Source organism: Leucoraja erinacea, chromosome 14 (genome assembly GCF_028641065.1).
Source record: "Leucoraja erinacea ecotype New England chromosome 14, Leri_hhj_1, whole genome shotgun sequence".
NCBI classification, from domain to species: domain Eukaryota; kingdom Metazoa; phylum Chordata; class Chondrichthyes; order Rajiformes; family Rajidae; genus Leucoraja; species Leucoraja erinaceus.
This window is the reverse complement of record NC_073390.1, coordinates 20,499,307-20,522,267: the sequence shown is the minus strand read 5'-3', so window position 1 is coordinate 20,522,267 and position 22,961 is coordinate 20,499,307. Positions and strand designations below refer to the sequence as shown.

At 43.3% G+C, this 22,961-nt stretch overlaps 1 protein-coding gene across 1 annotated transcript in view; it reads right to left on the bottom strand.

Moving 5' to 3' along the window:
- The window catches only part of LOC129703370 (mediator of RNA polymerase II transcription subunit 12-like protein), a 453,395-nt gene extending 447,847 nt beyond the window's left edge, over positions 1 to 5,548 (bottom strand). The window contains exon 1 of the mRNA XM_055645744.1: positions 5,235 to 5,548. Coding sequence (XP_055501719.1) covers positions 5,235 to 5,333 — 99 coding nt within the window. The 5' untranslated portion in view covers positions 5,334 to 5,548. The remainder of the gene's footprint in view (positions 1 to 5,234) is intronic.
- Positions 5,549 to 22,961: the final 17,413 nt, after the last annotated feature.

Below are 22,961 nucleotides of genomic sequence, written 5' to 3'. Positions count from 1 at the left end.
ATAGCATGTAATACAAAGCTTTTCACTGTACCTCAGTACACGTGACAATAATACACCTAATCCTTAAATTTCTATCAGCTTTAGTTATTTGTCATCTAAATGGCTATTAAACGCATAAGCAGGTATACAAGCATGCAAGCTGATACCCTTTTTTAGAGTTCGGAGTTCAGAGATACAGCGCAGAAACAGGCCCTTCAGCCTAGCGGGTCCGTGCCGACCAGCGATCCCCGCACATTAACACTATCCTACACACACTAGGGACAATTTACATTTCTACCAAGCCAATTAACCTACAAACCTGCACATCTTTGGAGTGTGGGAGGAAACCTAAGTTCTGAAGAAAACCCACAGGGTCACAAGGGGATCGTGCAAACTCCGTTCAGACAGCACCCGTAGTCGGGATCGAACCCGAGTCTCTGGCACTGTAAGCGCTGTAAGGCAGCAACTCCACCACAGCGCCACCATGCTGCCCCTCTTCAGAAGAGAGGAGCACGAGTCCAGATCATAAAACCAGAGAGAGGCACTAGCAAAGTCTGGAGGGAGTTATTTCACAATCAGCACAGTAACAATCCACTGCTTAACGATGGGCCACAATCAATATCTAAATTGTCTGCACCCTGCCCAGATTCACTACATTCTTACAATGGATGAGGATTGTTGATGGAGAAAGAAATGGGAAAGAAATACATTTGGTACTCCTATGTCAAGGTTATGCTTTTTTTTTTAAAACATTGACTCATCAGTTTATTTTTGGCAGGGAGGTAAAATTAAAAGGATATACATGGCTTTAGGTTGTCAGAGCTTGAAGATCACTGTAAAGTCGTGATACACCAATACAGAAGTGGAAGGGCAGTTATTTTACTATAAAAGTTACAACATTCACAGTCTGGTAGAAATAAAACTAGGATTAGGCCACGCATCTGACGTAGCGAAATATTAGTTATTAAATTCCAAACACCTCTGTTCAGGAACCAATATTCAGCTGAGTCTGAAATTTATTTTCATTAGCAAAGCCATTAAAGCCTTAAAAAAAACTTTGGCCCCACCAGGGACAGCAATTAACAAATGTTTATATTCAAAGCAGCAGCAAATTCAGGACACCCACCAATAATCTGTATATGTTCTCTATAGGTTACAATAAGGCACTAAATACTACAGGAACTCAACGGGTCAGGCAGCATCCGCGGAGGAAATACACAGACAATGGTTCAGACTGATTAAGGGTCTCTGACCTGGAAAGTCGCCTGCCCATTCCCTCCGCAGATGCTGCCTAGACACACTTCCCACTCCCCCACTCCCCATACCCCTCCCCTCTCCCCCCTCCCCACCCCCCACCAACACATGACGCCCACCACACACCACCCCCACACCATTGCCACACCCCACAAAGTTACTCCAGCACTTTGGGTTTGACTTGGGATTCCAGCAGTTACAGTTCTTGGTGTTCTCCATAAATTTGCTATTTCTCTTCGGAAGCACCTGCAATAACTTTTTTATAATCTATTTCGCTGAGGGCCTGTGCCAAACCTCTCATTAGTCTTCAGGTGAAAATCACTGATGATCTTGAACAATTTGACTTGCATTTCCCTACGGCTCATGATATCAGAATGCCACATTGCACCAGTTAAAATTAATCCACTAAGTTGATGTAGATATAAATATATGGTGAAGCGGACATCTATATCCGTCTGTCTCCTTCAGCAGACAGACGCAGACACACAGTCCAATCCTTCCTTTATGTGACACACAAATCACTGTCAATGAGAGAAATTAATGTAAATTTTAATCTTAACCCTCAAAATTAAAAAGTTAATCGAAACTTTTTGTTTAGCAAAATTTAGTTTAGTTTACGTGTCACGTGTACTGAGGAACAGTGAGAAGCTTTTGCTGCATGCTAACCAGATTTGTTTTAATGGGACTGCTATATATTAGAAAAACATTCGAATGAGCTTTAAACTTTTAAGACAGAGGAAGTTGGAATCCATCCTTCAAAATAGAACTTCAAAGCCACTTTAATGAGATAGTTCTTGACTGCCATGTGTCCGCTGAACCCACTGATAAATTGCCACAATGATGACGATGGTATGAGTGCAGCGTTCATGGATTAATAGGGACATGAACTGTACATATCAAAGTCAAAGAACAGCACCGTGGCGTAGCTGGTAGAGCTGCTGCCTCACAGCACCACACACCCTCATCATGAACCCAACTTCTCAACAAACTACAAGCCTCCACCAGCTAAATGGGGCACTGGTAGATATCAGTATCAAACAAATGAACAGGAGTGGGGAACACTGTTCAATTTTAATTGTCACGGCCAAAATTAGAGCAGGCTTGCATTTGCCAACCACTTGTTTACAATGTAATTCCGTCACTGTTTGAATATTTAAGTTAAGCAAACACTTACATGGTTTGAACCAACACACTTCACCATTCTGAAGAAGGGTCTCGACCCGAAACATCACCTATTCCACTCTCCAGACATGCTGCCTGCCCCGCTGAGTTACTCCAGCATTTTGTGACTATTTTTGCATCTGCAGTTCCTTCCTACACAGCATTAGGTACCAAAATTGTAATACATTTCTTCGTCAAAATGCATACAAGTGGAATCTTGTTTTAAAAAAGGCAACACAGATAATTATTCAATTTAAAATATCTGTTGCAGAATTGAAGTACCTAACTTTCTCCTTTCAACACAAGGGGTGGCACAAAGGCGCAGCGGTAGAGTAGCTGCCTTACATTGCCAGACAACCGGTGCAATCCTGACTGAGGGTGTCATCTGCACAGAGTTTGTACGTTCACCCTGTGACCACGTGGGTTTTCCCCGGGAGCTCCAGTTTCCTCCCACACTCCGAAGATGTACAGGTTTGTAGGTTAATTGACTTTGGTAAAACAGTAAATTGTCCCTGGTGTTTAGGATAGTGCTAGTATGAATGGATGCTCGCTGGTCAGCATGGACTCGGTGGGCCGAAGATCCTACTTCCACGCCGTATCTCTAAACTAAACTCAACAAACCTTTCATTCTCAATCCCAATCCATCTGATAATTATTCAGAGTATAAACATAAGATGTCTAACTGCCTGAAAACTAGGTTATGAAATTAGTGGTGAGCTTTGAAGGACTGTGTAAAAAGAGCATTAGACAGTCTAAGGAGACTTGTAAATATTAGATTAGTTTATTGTCATATACATCAAATTCCTTGTTCAGATTAAGCTCACAGAGCAAGCCGGGTACATACAGTAATAATAAGTTACAAAAATAAGTACAAGTGCAAAACAACAGAATGGTGCAAAATCATATTGCAAAATCCAATTTGTGCAAAAGATATTTTTAAGGCAGAGTGACAGATTCTTGATTGGTAAGGGTGTCAGGGGTTGTGGGGAAAAGGCAGGAGAATGAGGTTGAGAGGGAAAGGTAGGCCATGATTGAATGGCAGAATCGACTTGATGGGCCAAATAACCTAATTCTGCTCCTATAACTTATTAACATGAATATTCAAGTACAATAATAGAATGGGGCGGCACAGTGTCGCAGCGGTAACGTTGCTGCCTTACAGCGCAAGAGGCCCGGGTTCGATCCTGGCCACAGGTGCTATCTGTACGGAGTTTGTACGTTCTCCCTGTGACCACGTGGGTTTTCTCCAGGTGCTCTGGTTTCTTCCCACGTTCAAAAGACGTGCAGGTTTGTAGGTCAATTGGCCTCTGTGAATTGTCCCTAGTGGGTAGAATAGAACTAGCATACAGGTGATCAATGCTAGGTGTGGACTTGGTGGGTCAAAAGGTCTGTTTCTTCATTGTATCTCTAAACGAAATATTTGAGAATGACCAAATAAGGTAGTTACATGGCAGCACATCTAAGAGGTAGTGTGAAAGACTCCTGAACCATGGATAGCAGTAAAGGACAACGGGCCTTTATGGTCAAGTTAAGACTCACACATCTTAAAAAAGAATTGTACTTGAAGGTTAGGAGATTGTACGTAAAACGCGGCAACTCTTGTGTCCTGACTCAATGTGGCGTAGTCTTACGCTATTGTACTTCGTATGATTGAGCCTAATGAGTAGCAAGATTGTCACTGAACTAATGCAAAGAAAAAATCATAGTACTTAGGTACATGTGACAATAAAGTACCCTTGAACCATTGGAAGTAGTTGTTCTTAAGTCTGAATATCTGACCATTCAAGCCCCGATATCTTCTCCCACAAGGTAGATGAGAAAAAATGAAGTGCCCAGGGCGACAGGCCTGAAAGTACTGGAGACACAAGAAACTGCAGATGCTGGAATCACAAGCTTAAAAAAAATCTGCTGGAAAAACCCAGTGGATCATTAGTCTGAAGAAGGGTACCGACCTGAAACGTCATCTATTCATTTCCGTCCACAGATGCTGCCTGACCTACTTTTTAAAAGCAGTTTGTTTTATAGTTAAATCCTTGAATATACATCCACATTTCCTAATGCCATGCATTGGTAAGATGGATTGGATGGAAGGAAATGTTTGGATGTAAGAAACTGCAGATGCTCAAATCTTGAACAATGCTGGAGTAACTCAGTGGGTCAAACAGCATCTATAGAGAATATGCATAGAAGACATTTCAAGTTGTGATCTTTCTACAGACTACATAGAAACAGCAGGCTAGGTTTCTGTGCTCAAGTCCCCCTAGAGACTCACGCTGACTCATAGCTGGAGAGAGAACGCCACCAACCATACCATAACTGCCATCCAACCCCAAATAGATTCTCAAGAAGACCTTGGGTGATGTGCACATTCTCCCTGTGTTTCCTCCCAGTGCTCCAGTTTCCTCCCCCATCCCAAGTGACGTGCGGGTTTCTGGGTTAATTGGCTGCTGTAAATTGTCCCTAGTGTGTAGGGAGCGGATGAGAAAATGGAATAACATAGAATTAGTGTGAACGGGTCAGCATGAGCATGTTGGGCTGAAGGGCCTGTTTCCATGCTGTATCTCTAAACTAAAAAGGAGTTGGGGGTGGGATGGAGAGAAAAATAATATTCATTCCAACCTCCCGAGAGAGGGAGAGGGGAAGTGACTGTGCAGCAGATCTAAAGGATGACAGATGTTACTGCAGGGATCACCTTGGCGTTGGGAAGCAATTGTGTTTTAAAAAAAAGACATTGGAAGGAGATGGAGCTTGTTTTGCCGGCTGACGCTGGGGGAAGGGAGGAGAGAAGAGGGGCGGGCAGAAGAGCCCAGCGGGCTTGAGAAAGCAGAGGTCGCTCTCACCTCTTTCTGCTTGGGGTCTTGCGGGTAGACGTCCGGAGGTCCGAGCCGGGGTCGCTTGAGCGGTCTCTGCTCGTAGCTTAAGAAACCGAACGCCGCCATCCTGCATCCCAGCAACAGAGCAGAGTTTGGAGAGCAGCTTCCCACAATGCTCCAGCCCGCTCCCTGCTAATTAAAGAAAGAAGGGGCACACATTTTAACAATATACACTAAAATTATGGAAACCCAAATACGGGCTGCATTGCACCAAAAGAACGATTACGGCGCAAATATAGCAACAAGAAAAAATGACAGTCCCCACAGAGTTCCATGCACCGAGATGCACTCCATACCAAATGCGAATCTAGATAACTGTAACATGTGCAAATATCAATGTAATATAGAAACACGTAAATATTAATGTATTCTTAGATACACAAATATTGTCATATAGATTATGCATAAATCTACATTGCAATATTTGTCAGGCACAAATATGAACGATATGTACAAAATAGTTTCCGATATACTTATACGTCCTATAAATAAATACACGTGTTTTATACGCCCACACACACATATACATATATATGACAGATAATTGTCTATGATATAGATATTCAGTATGAAAAATAATTGTCTATTATACAGATATACAGGATGAGAAGATTATCTGTATAATTATGCAGTATAAGATATAATTGTCCTTGATATAGATATACAGAATTGGATAGTCCATGATATAGATATATGAGATAATTGTATATGATAGATATACAGGATGAGATATACTTGTCTATTATATAGATATAGAGGATTTATAAAAATTGGCATTACATGCAGTTACAGAGATTGTCTCTGTTTAAAATTATTTCTGTTATATTTATACACACCTATAGGAGAGGTAATTTTCCATACTCATTTCATAAATTCCCACATTATTTTTCAAGCATTATATAGACATTTGTCTACAGTTGCACTAGCAACAATTTTTTGTTGGCTTTTTTTACGGGGAGGGGAGAGAGAAAGTCGTCCAGGAATATTATGCAATGTTGTATTATATACATCTTAATCCACTGGCTACTGTGATCAATGTATTTCAAAATATGGTCAAAACTATTGCTATCAATTATACATTTTTTGTCTCCTGTTGGCTATTAATTATTTAAATCTATTCAATCTGTCAGTCGGTTTTGAAAAATAAGATAATATGAGAAAATAAAACTATTTGTTGCAAGATTGAAAGAAAGATGACCATACTCCTAGCATACATTCGTTTTTTTCTGCTTCCATGAACGATTTATCTCTTTTTGTTTGTGTTTTTAAATTAAATCAGAGATTCTGCATTTGCTAACATTAGGGTCGGAAAATTAAGCCAGTTGCAAATGTTTGAATTTCATTCATCTTGTGCAGAGAAACAGCCGAAATAAAGGTGACAGGGCCGGCGCAGGTTGTTTAATGCTGTCCTTACCTTTGTAGAAAGGAGGGTTATGTTCTGTGCAGTAAACTAGTCAATGGTGTATTGGTGCTCATAATCCACCTTGGTGACAGTCCCCTATCAGCAAAGAACGCCTCGCTCTCCTGGTAATTAAAAGGATAATTTGTTTCCTCTTTTGTATAAGAAATTCTATGCATTTGCCCTTTTTCTCAACGCAGATCTACCCTCCGTATTAAGCCAGACTCGATACCGGTACAAAACAGCTCGTCAAGGCAAGCCCCCAATTAAAGGGAAAGGAAGCAGACATATCAGGTCGGCAGAAAAATATATCGCCAAAGATAATTGCAGTGGAATAAAAGGGGCTGGTTAAGGGAGCGTCCCCAAAAAAGAATTTTGACATTTCCTTCATAAACCTGCACGGATTTTTTAACCATAAGAGCAGTAGAAGATATGTATTTGTAATCTAATATGCCTTCATCTCTCTTCTACACCTTTCAAACCGTCAAGAGTCAAGAGCGTTTTATTGTCAAATGTCCAGATATGGAACAATGAAATTCTTACTTACAGCAGCACAACAGATATGTAAACATAGTACTCTGCAAATGCCATAATATTTGGATTTTAGTTTTAGTTTTAGTGATGCAGAGTGGAAACAGGCCCTTTGGCCCACCCAGTCCGTTCCGACCAGCAATCACCCAACACTAGTTCTATCCTACAAACCCGGGTCGAATTACTGAAGCCAATTAACCTACAAGTCTGCACGCCTTTGGAATGTGGGAGGAAACCAGAGCTGCAGGAGAAAACCCACGCGGTCACAGGGAGAACGCACAAACGCCGCATAGACAGCACCCATAGTTAAAGGCGCTGTAGGGCAGTAACTCTACTGCTGCGCCACTGTGTCACCACAACAAAAAAATACCACCTGAAAATTTCAGTATTTATAACAAAATAAAGAAACAATCATAGTGAATAGACAGAAACAATGCTCCCACATCTCTGTAGTTCAAGGCTTATTTGGCAGTTGTACTGTTTAATAGCCTGATGGATGTAAGGAACCATGACTCTGGTGGAAACCAGTCACACTCCAAGAAGCAAATAGCAAACTGTTGGAGGAACTCAGTGGGTTGAGTAGTATCTGTGGAGGCAAGGGGATGGTTGATGTTTCAGAATGAGATCCTGCATCAGATGCTGACTGACCTGCTAAGTTCCTTGAGCAATTCCTCCTCTGTCTGAAGAAGGCTACCGACCCAAAATGTAGCCCGTCCATTCCCTCCACAGCTCCTGCCTGACCCATTGAGTTCTTCCAGCACTTTGCATTTTATTCAAGATTCCAGAATCCAGCATTCCAGGCTGAAGAAGGGTTTTGACCCAAAACAACACCTACTCCTTTTCTCCAGAGATGCTGCCTGACCCGCTGAGTTACTCCAGCACTTAGGGTCTATCTTCATTCCAACATCTATTGTATCTCCACCCTCAAAGGACTTAGAGTCATTAAGTCATACAGCACATATACAGGCCCTTAGGCCCAACTCATCCATGCAAACCAAGATGCCCAATCAAAGCCAGTTCCATCCGCCTCCCTTTGATTCATATCCCTCTTAACCTCAGCTCCTCCCGCATTCCAAAGAAATGCAGCTTTGTAGGTCAATTGGCTTCTGTAAATTGTCCCTGGAGTGTAGAATAGAATGTGTGATTGCTAGTCAGCATGGACTAGGCGGGCCGAAGGGCCTGTTTCCACGCTGCATCTCTAAACTAAACTAAACTGTGCAGCCATTCACCCCACTGGGATCTCCTGCCACACCCGTGGTAAGGCTAATGATTGCTATATAGGTCATCTCAGGACCCAACAAATAGGTAGGAAGCAAATCACCCGCAATCTCAAAGGACCTCCAGAGTAAAAATAGAAGAAAACTCTGCAAAATAAATATAAATACATTGACAAAGAATCACAGGACATAGAGCTCTGGAATTTGGCAGGATCAGGTTCAGTTGTGATCATGGAGTTAAATAATGTGGCAATGCTCACTCCATCAAACATCAAACATCTCCAATGGAGATGTAAATGTAGAGAGGTAATACAGCAAGTTCTTCACCCAACAACAGTGTGGGAGGGATTTTAACACCAGGACTGCAGCAATGCTAGACAGTGACTCAATTCATATTTTTTTCTCTACCTTCTCAATTAGTTTAGTTTAGTTTATTATTGTCACGTGTACCAAATGCACAGTGAAAAGCTTTTGTTAGCTTGCTATCCAGTAAAAAAAGACTATATACGTGAATAGCCATCCACAGTGCCCAGATAATTAAAGATTTAAAAGAGTGCAATGACTGTAATGGATGTTAGCCGATCCTCTTCAGGGACCAGCAGTCAAAGGGTTGCCATGCTCCGGCGCCATTTTGGATCGAGTTAAGGATGCACGATAATTTTTTAATTGCATGCCAACAATGTCACATCCCAAAAATGCATTAAAAAAATTAATGACAGTAGAACACTAAGTACTGTAGTAATTCAGCGGCTCAGGCAGCACAAGAGGGTGGTGAATCTGTAGAATTCATTGCCACAGAAGGCTGTGGAAGCCAAGTCCATGGATATTTTTTAAGGCAGTGATTGACGGATTGTTGATTAGTGCGGGTGTAAGTGGTTATGGGGAGAATGCAGGAGAATGGGATTAAGAGGGAAAGATAAATCAGCCATGATTAAATGGCAGAGTAGACTTGATGGGCTGAATGGCCTAACTCAGCTCCTATAACTTATGAACTTATGAACTTATCTGTGGAGGACATTGATAGGCTACATTTCAGGTCAGGATACTTCTTCAGACCCCAAATGTTGCCAAACCATCTTCCCCAGAGAAGCTGCGTGGCCTGCAGAGTTACTCCAACACTTTGTGTTCTACATTAGATTCCAGCATCTGCAGTTCCTTGTGTCTCCAAATTAATGGGCTGACCTGAAACCGGGCATATTCCATAACTGACACTCCAGGAATAGACTTGGTGATATGATAATGGCTGGCAACCACGTTCTGTCAAGACTGAAATTCCAAATGCCATGTGACATCCATAGACAAAGGGTTAATGGAATGACTTAGAACTTCTTTTCTCAAATCAAAACTCAATAGCAGCCCGTTATCCCCTCATGAAGGCTTCTGGCACATTGGCCTTCATCAGTCAGATTATTGAGTGTAGTAGTTGGGAGGTCATGTTGCAGTTGTATAAGATGTTGGGAAGGCCGCATTTAAAGTTTTACATTCAGTTTTGGTCACCATGTTGTAGGAAAGATGATGTTACGCTTGAAAGGGTTCAGAGAAGATTTTGCCAGGACTCGAGGGACTGAGCAATAGGGAGAGGTTAAGCAGGCTAGGGCTTTATCACTTGAGGCACAGGAGGATGAGAGATGATTTTATAGACGTGTATAAAATCATGAGAGGAATCGATCGGGTAAATACACAGAGTAGTGCAATCGAGAACTGTAGGATTATAGGCTTATGGAAAGGGGGGATAGATTTAATAGGGACTTGAGAGGTTACTTGTTTGCACAAAAGGTGGTGGGGGTATGGAACGAGCTGCTGGAGGAGCGACTTGAGACATGTACTAGCGTAAAGTTTCAAAAACATTTAGACAGGTACATGGATAGGGTTGGGTTTGAGGGATATGGGTCAAAAGCTGGCAGGTGGGAATAGTGTAGATGTAGATCGCAAGTTGTGTCGAAGAGCCTGTTTCCATGCTGCGTAACTCTGTATGACACCATTACGATCACCGTTCTCTCCTCCCCACCCATCCTATCCTATAGGCTAATGCAGCCAATAAATTAGTGAGAAACATCCTCCATCTGAATATTCAAGTTTACCTGAGTCTTGTACTAGTTTATCTTAAAGAATTTCACGGGGGCATGCGCCCTCCTCTGCAATGTTCTGGTATTGCTGTTGCACCATCTGAGGGTAGTTATCCCCACGTACTCTGTGGAACTCTCCAAATCAATTTGTTCATCTCCCTGTGTAGGAACAAACTGCAGATGCTGTTTTATGCTGAAGATAGACACAAAATGCTGGAGTAACTCAGCGGGTCAATCAGCATTTCTGGAGAAAAAGAATAGGTGACATTTCAGGTCGGACTGAAGAAAGGTTCCAATCCAAAAAGGCACCTATTTCTTTTCTCCAGAGATGCTGCCTGACCTGCTGAGTTACTCCAGCGTTTTGTGTCTATCCTGTTCATCTCCCTCCTCCTTCTGTTCAAAAGTCTCTAAAATAAGTCCCTTTAAGCATGATTTCAATTTCCTCCACCTTCCTACTGTCCAGAAATGTTTTGTCTTGTGTCTTTGACGATCAACCCCTACAAGGATATTTTTAAATACGTACTATATTATATATAAATACGTACTATATTAATTCAAGCTGTTGCTTGCATTGGCGCATTGCATTGATAGGATGGCATAGTGGCGCAGCTGGTAAATCTACGACCTCATAGCGCCAGAGACTCAGGTTTGGTCCTGACCTCAGGTGTTGTTAGTGCGGAGTTTGCACTTTCTCCCTGTGACCGCATGGGTTTCCTCCGTGTGCTCCGGTTTCCTCCCATGATATGCGGGATTGTAGTTTAATTGGTCACTGTAAATTGTCCCTTGTGTGTAGGGAGTGGATGAGAACGTGGAAAAACATAGAACTAGTGTGAACAGGTGATCGGTGGTCGACGCGGACTCGATGGGACGATTATCGCACTGTTTAGAGGGGGCGGGTTTAAAACGCGATTTTTACTAGGCTGTTCCAATCGAAGATGTTCAGCCTAGTAAATCATTAACGAAAAATCGCTGAAAGACCCCGTCGCAAAAGGTATTATTAGTTTTATAGGCCTCGAATAATAGTTATAATAGTTTTAAAATCACTCTCTCAACCCGCGACCTCTCGCAGCCCCAGGGTTTTATAAAGCAAACAATTAAAGGTATGTACCTTATTTTTACATTAAAAGGGGCTTCTTAAGACCCCTTTATACAAAGTTTACTATAGCGAGTAGTTCATTTTGGGCTCTTTATATCCCGCAGTATTTTTCTGGGCATTTGAGGGCACAAATCCAGCACAATGTGAACGTTCTAAACCAGCGCGTTCACAGGAACCCACTAGAAAGCTGTTTTAAAATGGACTTTAATTTACAGCAATTGAACACTAAATTCCTTCCATTTGGCCTATAAATTGATGTAAATGAGATTTTAAAATCATGTTTTATTGTGAATTATTTGTGAATATTATTTGGACACTTAGGCTATTTAAAAATGTTAATCATTTATTAAGAAATGGATAGATGTTTAGATCTAGTAATTGAAGTTTGAAATTAGCTACAATTGGGTAACTAACTAATTATATGCTTTAATTTCAGGTCATCCAAGTAAGATTATTTTATATTTGTTTCAGAATGCTTCAATCTATGATAACTGAAAATTTCATTCAGTTCTCTTAATTTTTAAGAAGGTTATGGCCTTTTGACTGTCCATGATCACAGCTTTTTTGTTATGTCCATAGAAAATCAATAGGGAACAAGATGCTAATTTCCGAGTATGAAAATGGCCATAACGTTTTTTATTACTTGAGATATGAAAGTGAATTAGGTGTCAAATTAAACTTCTTTTCATGCTTTATCTGGTGGGATAAATTGCAGACTTCATTTTTTCAATCTCAAAATTTTGTAACATTGCTACTATTCCTGTTTGCCCACATCAGATCATATCCCTCTGTGCTTTCTCTGTCCAAGTACCTGTGCCTTTTAAACATTGTAATTGTGCCTGCGTCCACTACTCCCTTTGAAAGCTTGATTCAGAGAATCACCACTTGCGGAGTGAAAAACCTATCCCTCAGATCCCTTCTAAATTTCTCTTCTCATCTTCAACCTGTGCACTCTAGTTCTAGGGGGTGGCACGGTGGCACGGTGGTGCAGTCGTAGAGCTGCTGCCTTACAGTGCCAGAGACCCGGCTTCAATCCTGACTATGGATGCTGTCTGTGTGGAGCATGTGTGTTCTCCTCGTGAGTTGTCTGGGTTGTACAGCACAGGAACAGGCTTTTCGGCCCACAATGTCTGTGCCGAACACAATGCCAAGACCAACTCTTATCTGCCTAAAGTCTCTTAAATACCACTATCGTATCTGCATCCACCACCACCCTTGCACCCTTACACCTACACCCATAACCCTACCATACTCTGTGTAACAAAACATCTCCTTTAAACTTTGCCCCTCGCACTTTAGAGTTATGCCCAAGAGGATTGGTTTAGATGGATATGGGCCAAATGCAGGTAGATGGGACGTGTAGATGGGGCATGTTGCCACGGTGCTTCTTTTTCCTCCCACATCGCAAAGGCATGTTGGTTGGACACGGTCAATTGCCCATGGCTTGTAGATGAGTGGGGGAATTGATGGGGAGAATAAAATGGGAGTAGTGTTGGGTTTGTGTAAATGAGTGTTTGATGGTCCACACAAATACAGTGAGCAGAATGGCTGCTTTTTGCCGATTCGTGATATCTATTGGCATTGGTAGTCCAAGTCCTCGAAGGAAGGAAGTTGAAGTTGACATTTAGTTGAAGTTCATTTGAAGTTTAATATATTGTCACATGTACCGAGGTACAGTGAAAAGCTGTTGTTGCGTGCTAAGCAGTCAGTGGGGAAGGCAATACATGATTACAATCGAGCTGCCATGTGTAGGGATACATGAAAAAAGGGAATAAAGTTTAGTGCAATCCAGCAGATAGATAATATCCAGCAGTCCAATAAAGATAGTCCGAGGTTCTCTAATGAGGTGGATGGTCATTCAGGACCACCCTCTAGTTGATGATTCAGTTGCCCGATAACAGCTGGGAAAAAACTGCCCTGGATCTAGAGGTGTGCGTTTTGTACATCTTTGTATCTCTTGCCTGATGGGAGAGGGGTGAAGAGGTATTGGCCGGGGAGAGACTGGTCCTTGATTAACAACACCTCAGGAGACATCTGAATGAATGGTGTACTAGGTAGGATGAAAAAGTCAATAAAATCTGTTATCAAGGGGTTAGGGATTATGGTCGGCTGCATTATGCTGTAAATGTTCTATCCTTCACTTACTTTCCCTTTTAATAATTTCAATGAACAAGGTCTTTGTGTTTCAGTCTATGCAAACCTAAGAGCAGATTAATTACCTATTCTCGGGGCGCTTCAAATGCTAATGTTTTTTTTGTTCATTGAGGTGAGTCAGTGCAGAATCTTTTTATTTACTTACCAGGGTCTAGCCCGTATAATCTCTGTACTCCTCCACTAATGACATGCCAAGTACCATTAACAATACACGTAGGAGTAGTAGTTATATAACAGAATCTTTAATGTTGGGTTAATGTAAATTACTTCATATCTAATATACTATATTCATCAGATGTATATTTGCATATCAGCATGGTGGCGCAGTGGTAGAGCCACCTCTTACAGTGTCAGAGACCTGGGTTCGATCCTGACTACGGGTGCAGTCTGCATGGAGTTTGTACCTTCTCCCCGTCACCACGTGGATTTTCTCCGGGTGCTCCATTTTCCTCGCACACTCCATGGACATACAGGCTTGTAGTAGGCCTTGACCGGTAAAAATTGTAAATTGTCCTTAGTGTGCAATGTGTGCTAGTGTATGGGGATTGCTGGTCGGAGCGGACACGGTGGGCCAACGGGTCTGTTTCCGCGCTCTACCTCTAAACTGAACTGAACTAATAAAATCAATCTGTGTTTATTCTCCAGTTAGCTATGAAACACCCAGGTCACAGAACTACAAACTGATTCGCATGGATCATTCAGCCCATCACATCATTACTGCCTCATGGTGGAATATCCAATTAATTCTATATTCCTCGTGGAAAAGGGAATTAATTTAATAATGAATTTTACAGCTTCCAATAATAGTAATAGCAGACGATACAAAAGTGGGTGATTTTGCAGATAGTGAAGATGGTTGTGAAAAATTGCAGCAGGAACTTGATCGATTAGCCAGGTGGGCTGAGGAATGGTTGATGGAATTTAATGCAGATAAATGTGAGATGTTGCATTTTGGCAAGTCTATCATGGGCAGGTCCTACACAGTGAATGGTAGGGCTATGGGGAGTATTGTAGAGCAGAGGGATCTAGGAGTGCATGTGGATGGTTCCTTGAAGGTGGAGTCGCAGGTAGATAGGGTTGTAAAAAGGCTTTTGGCACATTGTCCTTCATCAGTCATAGTATTGAGTATAGAAGTTGGGAGGTCAGGTTGCAGTTGTATAAGACGTTGGTGAGATCGCATTTAGAGTATTATGTTCAGTTCTAGGCCCCATGTTATAGGAAAGATGCTGTCAAGCTGGAAAGGGTACAGAGAAGATTTATGAGGATGTTGCCAGGACTAGAGGGTCTGAGCTATTGGGAGAGGTTGACTAGGCTGAGCCTCTAGTCCTTGGAGCGCAGGAGGATGAGGGGTGATCTTGTAGAGGTGTATAAAATCATGAGAGGAATAGATCAGGCAGATGCACAGAGTATCTCGCCCAGAGTAGGTGAATGGAGGACCAGAGGGCATAGGTTTAAGGTGAAGGGAAAAAGATTTAATAGGAATCCGAGGGGTACCTTTTTCACACAAAAGGTGGTTGGTGTATGGAACAAGCTATCAGAGGAGGCAGATGAGGCAGGAGCTATCCCAACATTTAAGAAACTATTAGACAGGTACATGGATAGGACAGGTTTGGAAGAATATAGACCAAACGCGGGCAGGTGGGACTAGTGTAGTTTGGACATGTTAGCTGGTATGGGCAAGTTGGGCTGAAGGGCCTGTTTCCACACTGTATCACTCTATGAGTCTTTAACTCTAGTTATATGCACAAACATTCTGCAGTTGTAATGAATTCTCGTCTCTGGATGTTAATACATGAACAATATAGTCAACAATGTATTTTTGGTTACCAGTTTTAAAAACATGGAAGAGTATTGGTCGCCAATAGAGTTCCATTGATTTCTATAGTTTCATTGATAATTCCATTGAAACAGTGGACAATGGAATTTCACAGGAGCATAATAGCATGCTATAACAGCATTTACAAGACATTTAAACTACATTTGGGCAGGTACATGGATAGGTTCAGGGGGATATGCGCCAAATGACGGCAGATGGGCTAGTGTAGATGGGCATTTTGGTCAGAATGGGCAAGTGTGGCCGAAGTGCATGTTTCCATGCTGTATGACTCTATGGCTCTAAGAGGCTTGATTACTCAAAGAATCCAATTTCAAGGCATTTGTCTATAACTTGCTTACCTGAGTGGCATGGAAGATTAATGCAGGACAATCCACAAAACCTGTTTAACTAAAGATAGGCACAAAATGTTGGAGTAACTCAGCGGATCAGGCAGCATCACTGGAGAAAAAGGATGGGTGTCATTTCGGGACAGGAACCTTCCTCAGTGTGAAGAAGGCTCACGACCCAAAACATCTCCCATCCTTTTTCTTGAGTCTGAAGAAGGGTCCAAACCCGAAAAAAACACCCATCCTTTTTCTGTAGAGATGCTGCCTGGCCCGTTGAGTTATTCCTGCACTTTGTGTCCATCTTTGGTATAAACCAGCAACTGCACTTCTTTGTTTCAACAAACTGCTTAACTCCACCTGTGCCTTCCTTTATGACTGTGTGGGTTTTCCTCGGGTACTCCGGTTTCCTCCCTCACTTCAAATGCGTACAAGTTTTCAGGTTAATTGGCTTTGGTAAACATTGTAAATGGTCTCTAATGTGTAGTGTGTGCTAGTTTAGTTCAGTTTAGTTTAGTTCAGTTTAGTTTAGTTTGGAGATACAGCGCGGAACACTAACTCTACCCTAGAGCTGATTTTCATCCTAGTTTTAATAAAACCAGAGATTTTAGAGAAAATAAATCTGCATTGATAATCTCTGATGGAGCAGATGCTGTGAATTTAAGTGTGAAAGTTGACTGGTAGCACCCAAGCAAGAGAGATTTCACAGCAGGTTGTTCCTGATTGTTCCAGAAACGAAATCTGCTGGAAAACGTTTCATTAAGGTGACATCATTCTCAAAGTGCAAATCAAGTAGCATTAATATTTATACGTTAACCATTAGACATCCAACTTTGCACTCTTTAACCTTTGAAACATAGAACATAGAAATATAGAAAATAGGTGCAGGAGAAGGCCATTCGGCCTTTCGAGCCTGCAACGTCATTCAATATGATCATGGCTGAGCATCCAACTCAGTATCCTGTACCTGCCTTTTCTCCATACCCCCAATCCCTTTAGCCACAAGGGCCACATCTAACTCCCTCTTAAATATAGCCAATGAACTGGCCTCAACTACCTTCTGTGGCAGAGAATTACACAGATTCACCACTCTGTGTGAAAAATGTTTTTCTCATCTCGGTCTCCTTATCCTTAAACTGTGACTCCTTGTTCTGGACTTCCCCAACATCGGGAACAGTCTTCCTGCATCTAGCCTGTCCAACCCCTTAAGAATTTTGTAAGTTTCTATAAGATCCCCCCTCAATCTTCTAAATTCTAGCGAGTACAAGCCGAGTCTATCCAGTCTTTCTTTATATGAAAGTGCTGCCATCCCAGGAATCAGTCTGGTGAACCTTCTCTGTACTCCCTCTATGGCAAGAATGTCTTTCCTCAGATTAGGAGACCAAAACTGTACACAATACTCCAGGTGTGGTCTCATCAAGACCCTGTTCAACTGCAGTAGAACCTCCCTGCTCTTATACTCAAATCCTTTTGCTATGAATGCTAACATACCATTCGCTTTCTTCACTGCCTGCTGCACCTGCATGCCTACTTTCAATGACTGGTGTACCATGACACCCAGGTCACGTTGCATCTCCTCCTTTTCCTAATCAGCCACCCATCAGATAATAGTCTACTTTCCTTTTTTTGCCACCAAAGTGGATAACCTCACATTTATCCACTTTATACTGCATCTGCCATGCATTTGCCCACTCACCCAACCTATCCAAGTCACCTTGCAGCCTCCTAGCATCCTCCTCACAGCTAACACTGCCTTCCAGTTTTACTTTCCTGAGTCCAGCACGGATGTAGGTGGAGGGGTAACGCTGGGAGATAGGTTTAGGTTTAGGATTAGGTTTATTATTTAAAGACACAAAGTGCTGGAGGAACTCAGTAGGTCAGGCAGCATCTCTGCAGAACATGGATAAGTGACTTTTCAGGTCAGGGGCTATCTTCAGACTGAGGAGGAACTGCTGAAGGAAATGAGCAGGTCAGGCAGCATTTGACGAATGGTCCCCACTTGAAACGTCGTCAATCCATGTTCTCCAGGGATGTCGTCTGGCCTGCTGATTTACAAACCGAATTATCATGGCTATCTGGACTACACTTCTTCCCACCCTGCTTCCTGTAAGAGCTCTATCCCCTTCTCCCAATTCCTCCGTCTGTGCCGCATCTGCACCCAGGATGAGGTGTTCCACACCAGGGCATCGGAGATGTCCTCATTCTTTAGGGAACGGGGGTTTCCCTCTTCTACTATAGATGAGACTCACTAGGGTCTCCCCTATATCCCGTAGCTCTGCTCTCACTCCCCATCCCCCCCACTCGTAACAAGGACAGAGTCCTCCTTGTCCTCACCTTCCACCCAACCAGCCATCACATGCAACAGATAATCCTCCGACATTTTCGCCACCTCCAATGGGATCCCACCACTGGCCACATTTTTCTATCTCCTCCCCTTTCGGCTTTCCTCAGAGACCGTTCCCTCCGTAACTCCTTGGTCAATTTGTCCCTTCTCACCCAAACCACCCCCTCCCCTGGTACTTTCCCCTGCAACCGCAGGAAATGCTACACTTGTCACTTTACCTCCCCCCTCGTCTCCATCCAAGGACCCAAGCAGTCTTTCCAGGTGAGGCAGAGGTTCACCTGCACCTCCTCCAACCTCATCTATTGCATCCGCTGCTCTAGGTGTCAGCTGCTCTGCATCAGTGAGACCAAGCGCAGGCTTGGCGATTGTTTCACCCAACACCTCCGCACAGTTCACATTAACCAATCTCAAGCCGTCCGTAGCGGCAACTACAGAGGGTTTATGTCCCCGACTACAGATGAACAAAGGAAGAGGGCTGCCAGCTTTGTTGTCTTCAACCACAGTGAAGAATGCTGTGGTGGATGTTTGTGTTAAATCTTATTGTATATTGTGTGTTCTTTTTAAGTGTATCGCTGCTGGTAAATTTATTTCACTGCACCTTCGGGATAAAATTGACTTTGACTTTGATCTCCCGGTGGCTCAGCACTTCCCCTCCCATTCTGAATCCGACCTTTCTGTCCTGGGCCTCCTCCATGGCCAGCATGAGGACCACCATAAATTGGAGGAGCAGCACCTCATATTTTGCTTGCGTAGTTTACGCCCCAGCGGTATGACATTGAGTTCTCCAATTTCAGGTAGTCCTTGCTTTCTCCCTCCTTCCCCTCCCCCTTCCAGTTCTCCCACAGCCCACTACCTCTGCCCCTTCCTTTCTTCTTCCCGCCCCCCACCCCTAAACAGTCTGGGCACGACCCAAAACGTCACCTATTCTTTTGCTCCGTTGATACTGCCTCACCCACTAAGTTTCTCCAGCATTTGTGTCTACCTGCTGAGTTAATCCAGCACTTTATGTCTTTTTTTTTGTAAACTGGCAGATGCTGTTTAATACACAAAAAGACACAATGTGCTATTACCTGTTACTGTCTGTCCTCCTCTCCCCTTTTCTAGTTTTCTTCTCTCCCCCACCCCTCCACTACAATCAGTCTGAAGAAGGGTCTCCACACAAAACGTAATCTGTCCATGTTCTCCAGAGAGCAACTATTTATGCTTTACTGAAAAAATATATGATTTCACTGTACATGTTATAATAAAGTTATTGACCATTGACCACTTTGAGACCCCTTTTAGGACTGCAGACTTGAAAACACTGGTACAAAGTGGAGAGAAAATCAAAAAGCCGAACATGTTGCTGAATCTGATTTTAAATATGTCATCATTGGCGCTGTTATATTCTTTCATGCATCGGGAATATTCTCTCTTCAAAGCAAGTATTCAACTTAAAATTGAGAGTTATGTACGGTTGATAAAGGCACCTGTGTAGACATTTATACCACATCCCCGGCTGTGATTGTCACGTCTGGGTAGAGTTTCAATTACCAGGGAGAGCTGCTTAAACTTCATTGAGAGGCATGTGAGCACTCTGATAATTACTCACCCCCTGTAGGAGTGCTGTTCATCCTTTCAAGTTTAACAATTAGGTGTTTTAAAATGCCTATTTTGCCTCTTTTGGAACTCCACCCGTCTCACACTAATCCTCTAAAATGTACCGAGTGAACATCTGCATTTCAAGGATAGACAAAAATGCTGGAGAAACTCAGCGGGTGAGGCAGCATCTATGGTGCGAAGGAAATAGGCAATGTTTTGGGTCAAAACCCTTCTTCAGACAGATGTGAGGATGGGGGGGGGGAGGAAGAAAGGAAGAGGTGGAGCCAGTGGGCTGAGGGAGAGCTGAGAAGAGGAGGATAAACCAAGGACTACCTGAAATTAGAGAAGTCAATGTTCATACCGCTGGGGTGCAAACTGCCCAAGCAAAATATGAGGTGCTGGTCCTCCAATTTACAGTGGTCCTCACTCTGGCCATGGAGGAGGCCCAGGACAGAAAGGTCGGATTCGGAATGGGAGGGGGAGTTGAAATGCTGAGCCACTGGGAGATCAGGTTGGTTATTGCGAACCGAGCGGAGGTGTTGGGCAAAGCGATCGCCAAGCCTACCCTTGGTCTCACCGATGTAGAGCAACTGACATCTAGAGCAGCGGATGCAATAGATGGGGTTGGAGGAAGTGCAGGTGAACCTCTGCCGCACCTGGAAAGACTGCTTAGGTCCTTGAATGGAGTCAAGGGGGGAGGTAAAGCGACAAGTGTAGCATTTCTTGCGGTTGCAAGGGAAAGGGACGAATTGACCAGGGAGTTACGTAGGGAGCGGTCTCCACGGAAAGCAGACAGGGGAGGAGATGGGAAGATGTGGCAAGTGGTGGGATCACGTTGGAGGTGGCGAAAATGTTGGAGGATTATTTGTTGTATGTGGTAGGGTGGAAGGTGAGGACAAGGGGGACTCTGCCCTTGTTACGAGTGGGGGGATGGGGAATGAGAGCAGAGTCACGGGGTATATAAAAGACCCTGGTGAGAGCCTCATCTATGGTAGAAGAGGGGAACCCTCCCCGATCCCTGTAGAATGAGGACATCTCCGATGCCCTGGTGTGGAACACCTCACCCTGGGTGCAGATGCAGTGTAGACGGAGGAATTGGGAGAAGGGGTTGGAGTCCTTACAGGAAGCAGTGTGAGAAGAAGTGTAGTCCAGATAGCCATGGGAGTCAGTGGGTTTATAGTGGATGTTAGTAGGTAGTCTATCCCCTGCGATGGAGATAGTAAGGTCAAGAAATGGTAGGGAAATGTCGCAAATGTGTATTTGAGTGCCGGATGGAAGTTAGTGGTGAAATGGATGAAGTTAGTGAGTTGTGTGTGGGTGCAGGAGGTAGCACCAATGCAGTCATCGATGTAGTGGAGGTAGAGTTCGGGGATAGGGCCACGGTACGTCTCAAACAAGGATTGTTCAACATACCCTACAAAGAGGCAGTCATAGCTAGGGCCCATGCGTGTGCCCATAGCTACGCCTTGTATTTGGAGGAAATGGGAGGAGTCAAACGAAAAGTTATTAAGGGTAAGGACCAACTCCGCTAAGTGGTGGAGAGTATCAGTAGATGGGGATTGGTTGGTTCTCCGGTCGAGGATGAAACGGAGGGCTTTGAGACCCTTCTGGTGGGGGATAGAGGTGTAGAGTGACTGGACATCCATGGTGAAGATGAGGGAATGGGGACCTAGAAAACTGAAATTTTCAAGGAGCCGCGTGTGTAGCTAACCCCCAGAATTTGGATTTGATTCTGGTTAGGATCAATGGAATGAAGTCTTATCTCTCTGTTCTCGGCACAGTGATGCAAATGGTAGAGCTACTGCCTCAGCGCCATAGACCCAGGTTAAATCCTGACCTCAGGTGCTACCTGTGTGGAGTTTGTATGTTCTCCCTGTGACTGTGTGCTCTGAGGTACTTCCACATCTCAACGACATTAATTGGCCCCTAGTGTGTTGGGAGTGGATGTAAAATTGGGATAACATAGAACTTGTGTGAATGGGTGATCGGTTGGTCAGTGCGGACTCAGTGGGCTGAAGGGCCTGTTTCCATGCTGTATCTCTAAATTAAACTAAACTCAACACCACTGTTGGTGAGAATTACACTTGAAATTAAGATTGAAGCAGCACACGATAATTTAGCATTACTGACATATTCCCACAGAATGAATGGCGTGTAAACTAATAATGTCATAACAATAGTGTAGAAATCAATTTTCAGGATATGCAATTTTCTTTTTCATAATACTAGTTGTTGCCCTTTGACCTTGGTTTTCAGAAGAGATGTAAACAGAGATCCCACCTGCTCCCTCAGGCTAACAGTTAAGATTGCATAGTGCAGCCGATAGGGTCTACTTTAGTTTAGTTTAACTATATTAATGTTACATGTACCGAGATACAGTGAAAAGCTTTTTGTTGTGTGCTACCCTGTCAGCAAAAAGACTATACATGATTACAAGTGTAGATCGGAACTGCAGATGCTGGTTTAAACCGAAGATAGAGACGAAAAGCTGGAGTAAACGCGTCAGACAGCATCTCCGGAGAAAGGGAATAGGTGGCGCTTCGGGACGATCATTCTTCAGCCATCATTTTGCAGATTAGTCCGAAGAAGGGTCTCGACCCAAAATGTCACCTATGCCGTTTGTCTGGAGATGCTGCCTGACCCGCTGAGTTACTCCAGCCTTTTGCAATCAAGCCGTCCACAGTGTACAGATATAGGATAAAGGGTCTATTGTATATCTTTATTGTCATTTCCTGAGTATTCACATACCCAGAGGAAACAAAAAAACGTTGCTCAACCAGTGTCCATTCAGTGTGCATTAAAAATAAATAGAAATAAAAATACATATATCATGAACAAATTTAACACTCTACTAAACATTCAACAGGCGTTCCGATCGGCAGCAGCACAACAGTGGCTCTGCTGCACTGTGTCCAGGTTGGTGGTTGGTTCGCGATACTTTGGCAGGGGGCAAAGTCCGTTTAGCAGTCTTATAGCCTGCGGGAAGAAGCTGAGGAGCATCCTGCTGGTTTTGCAGCTAATGCTCCTGTACCTCTTCCCAGATGGCAGGATGGAGAATATGTGATGCGATGGGTGGTAGGGGTCTTTGATGATGGAGATGGCTCTGCTGATACATCTCTTCCTGTATAAGTCCAGCAGGAAAGGGA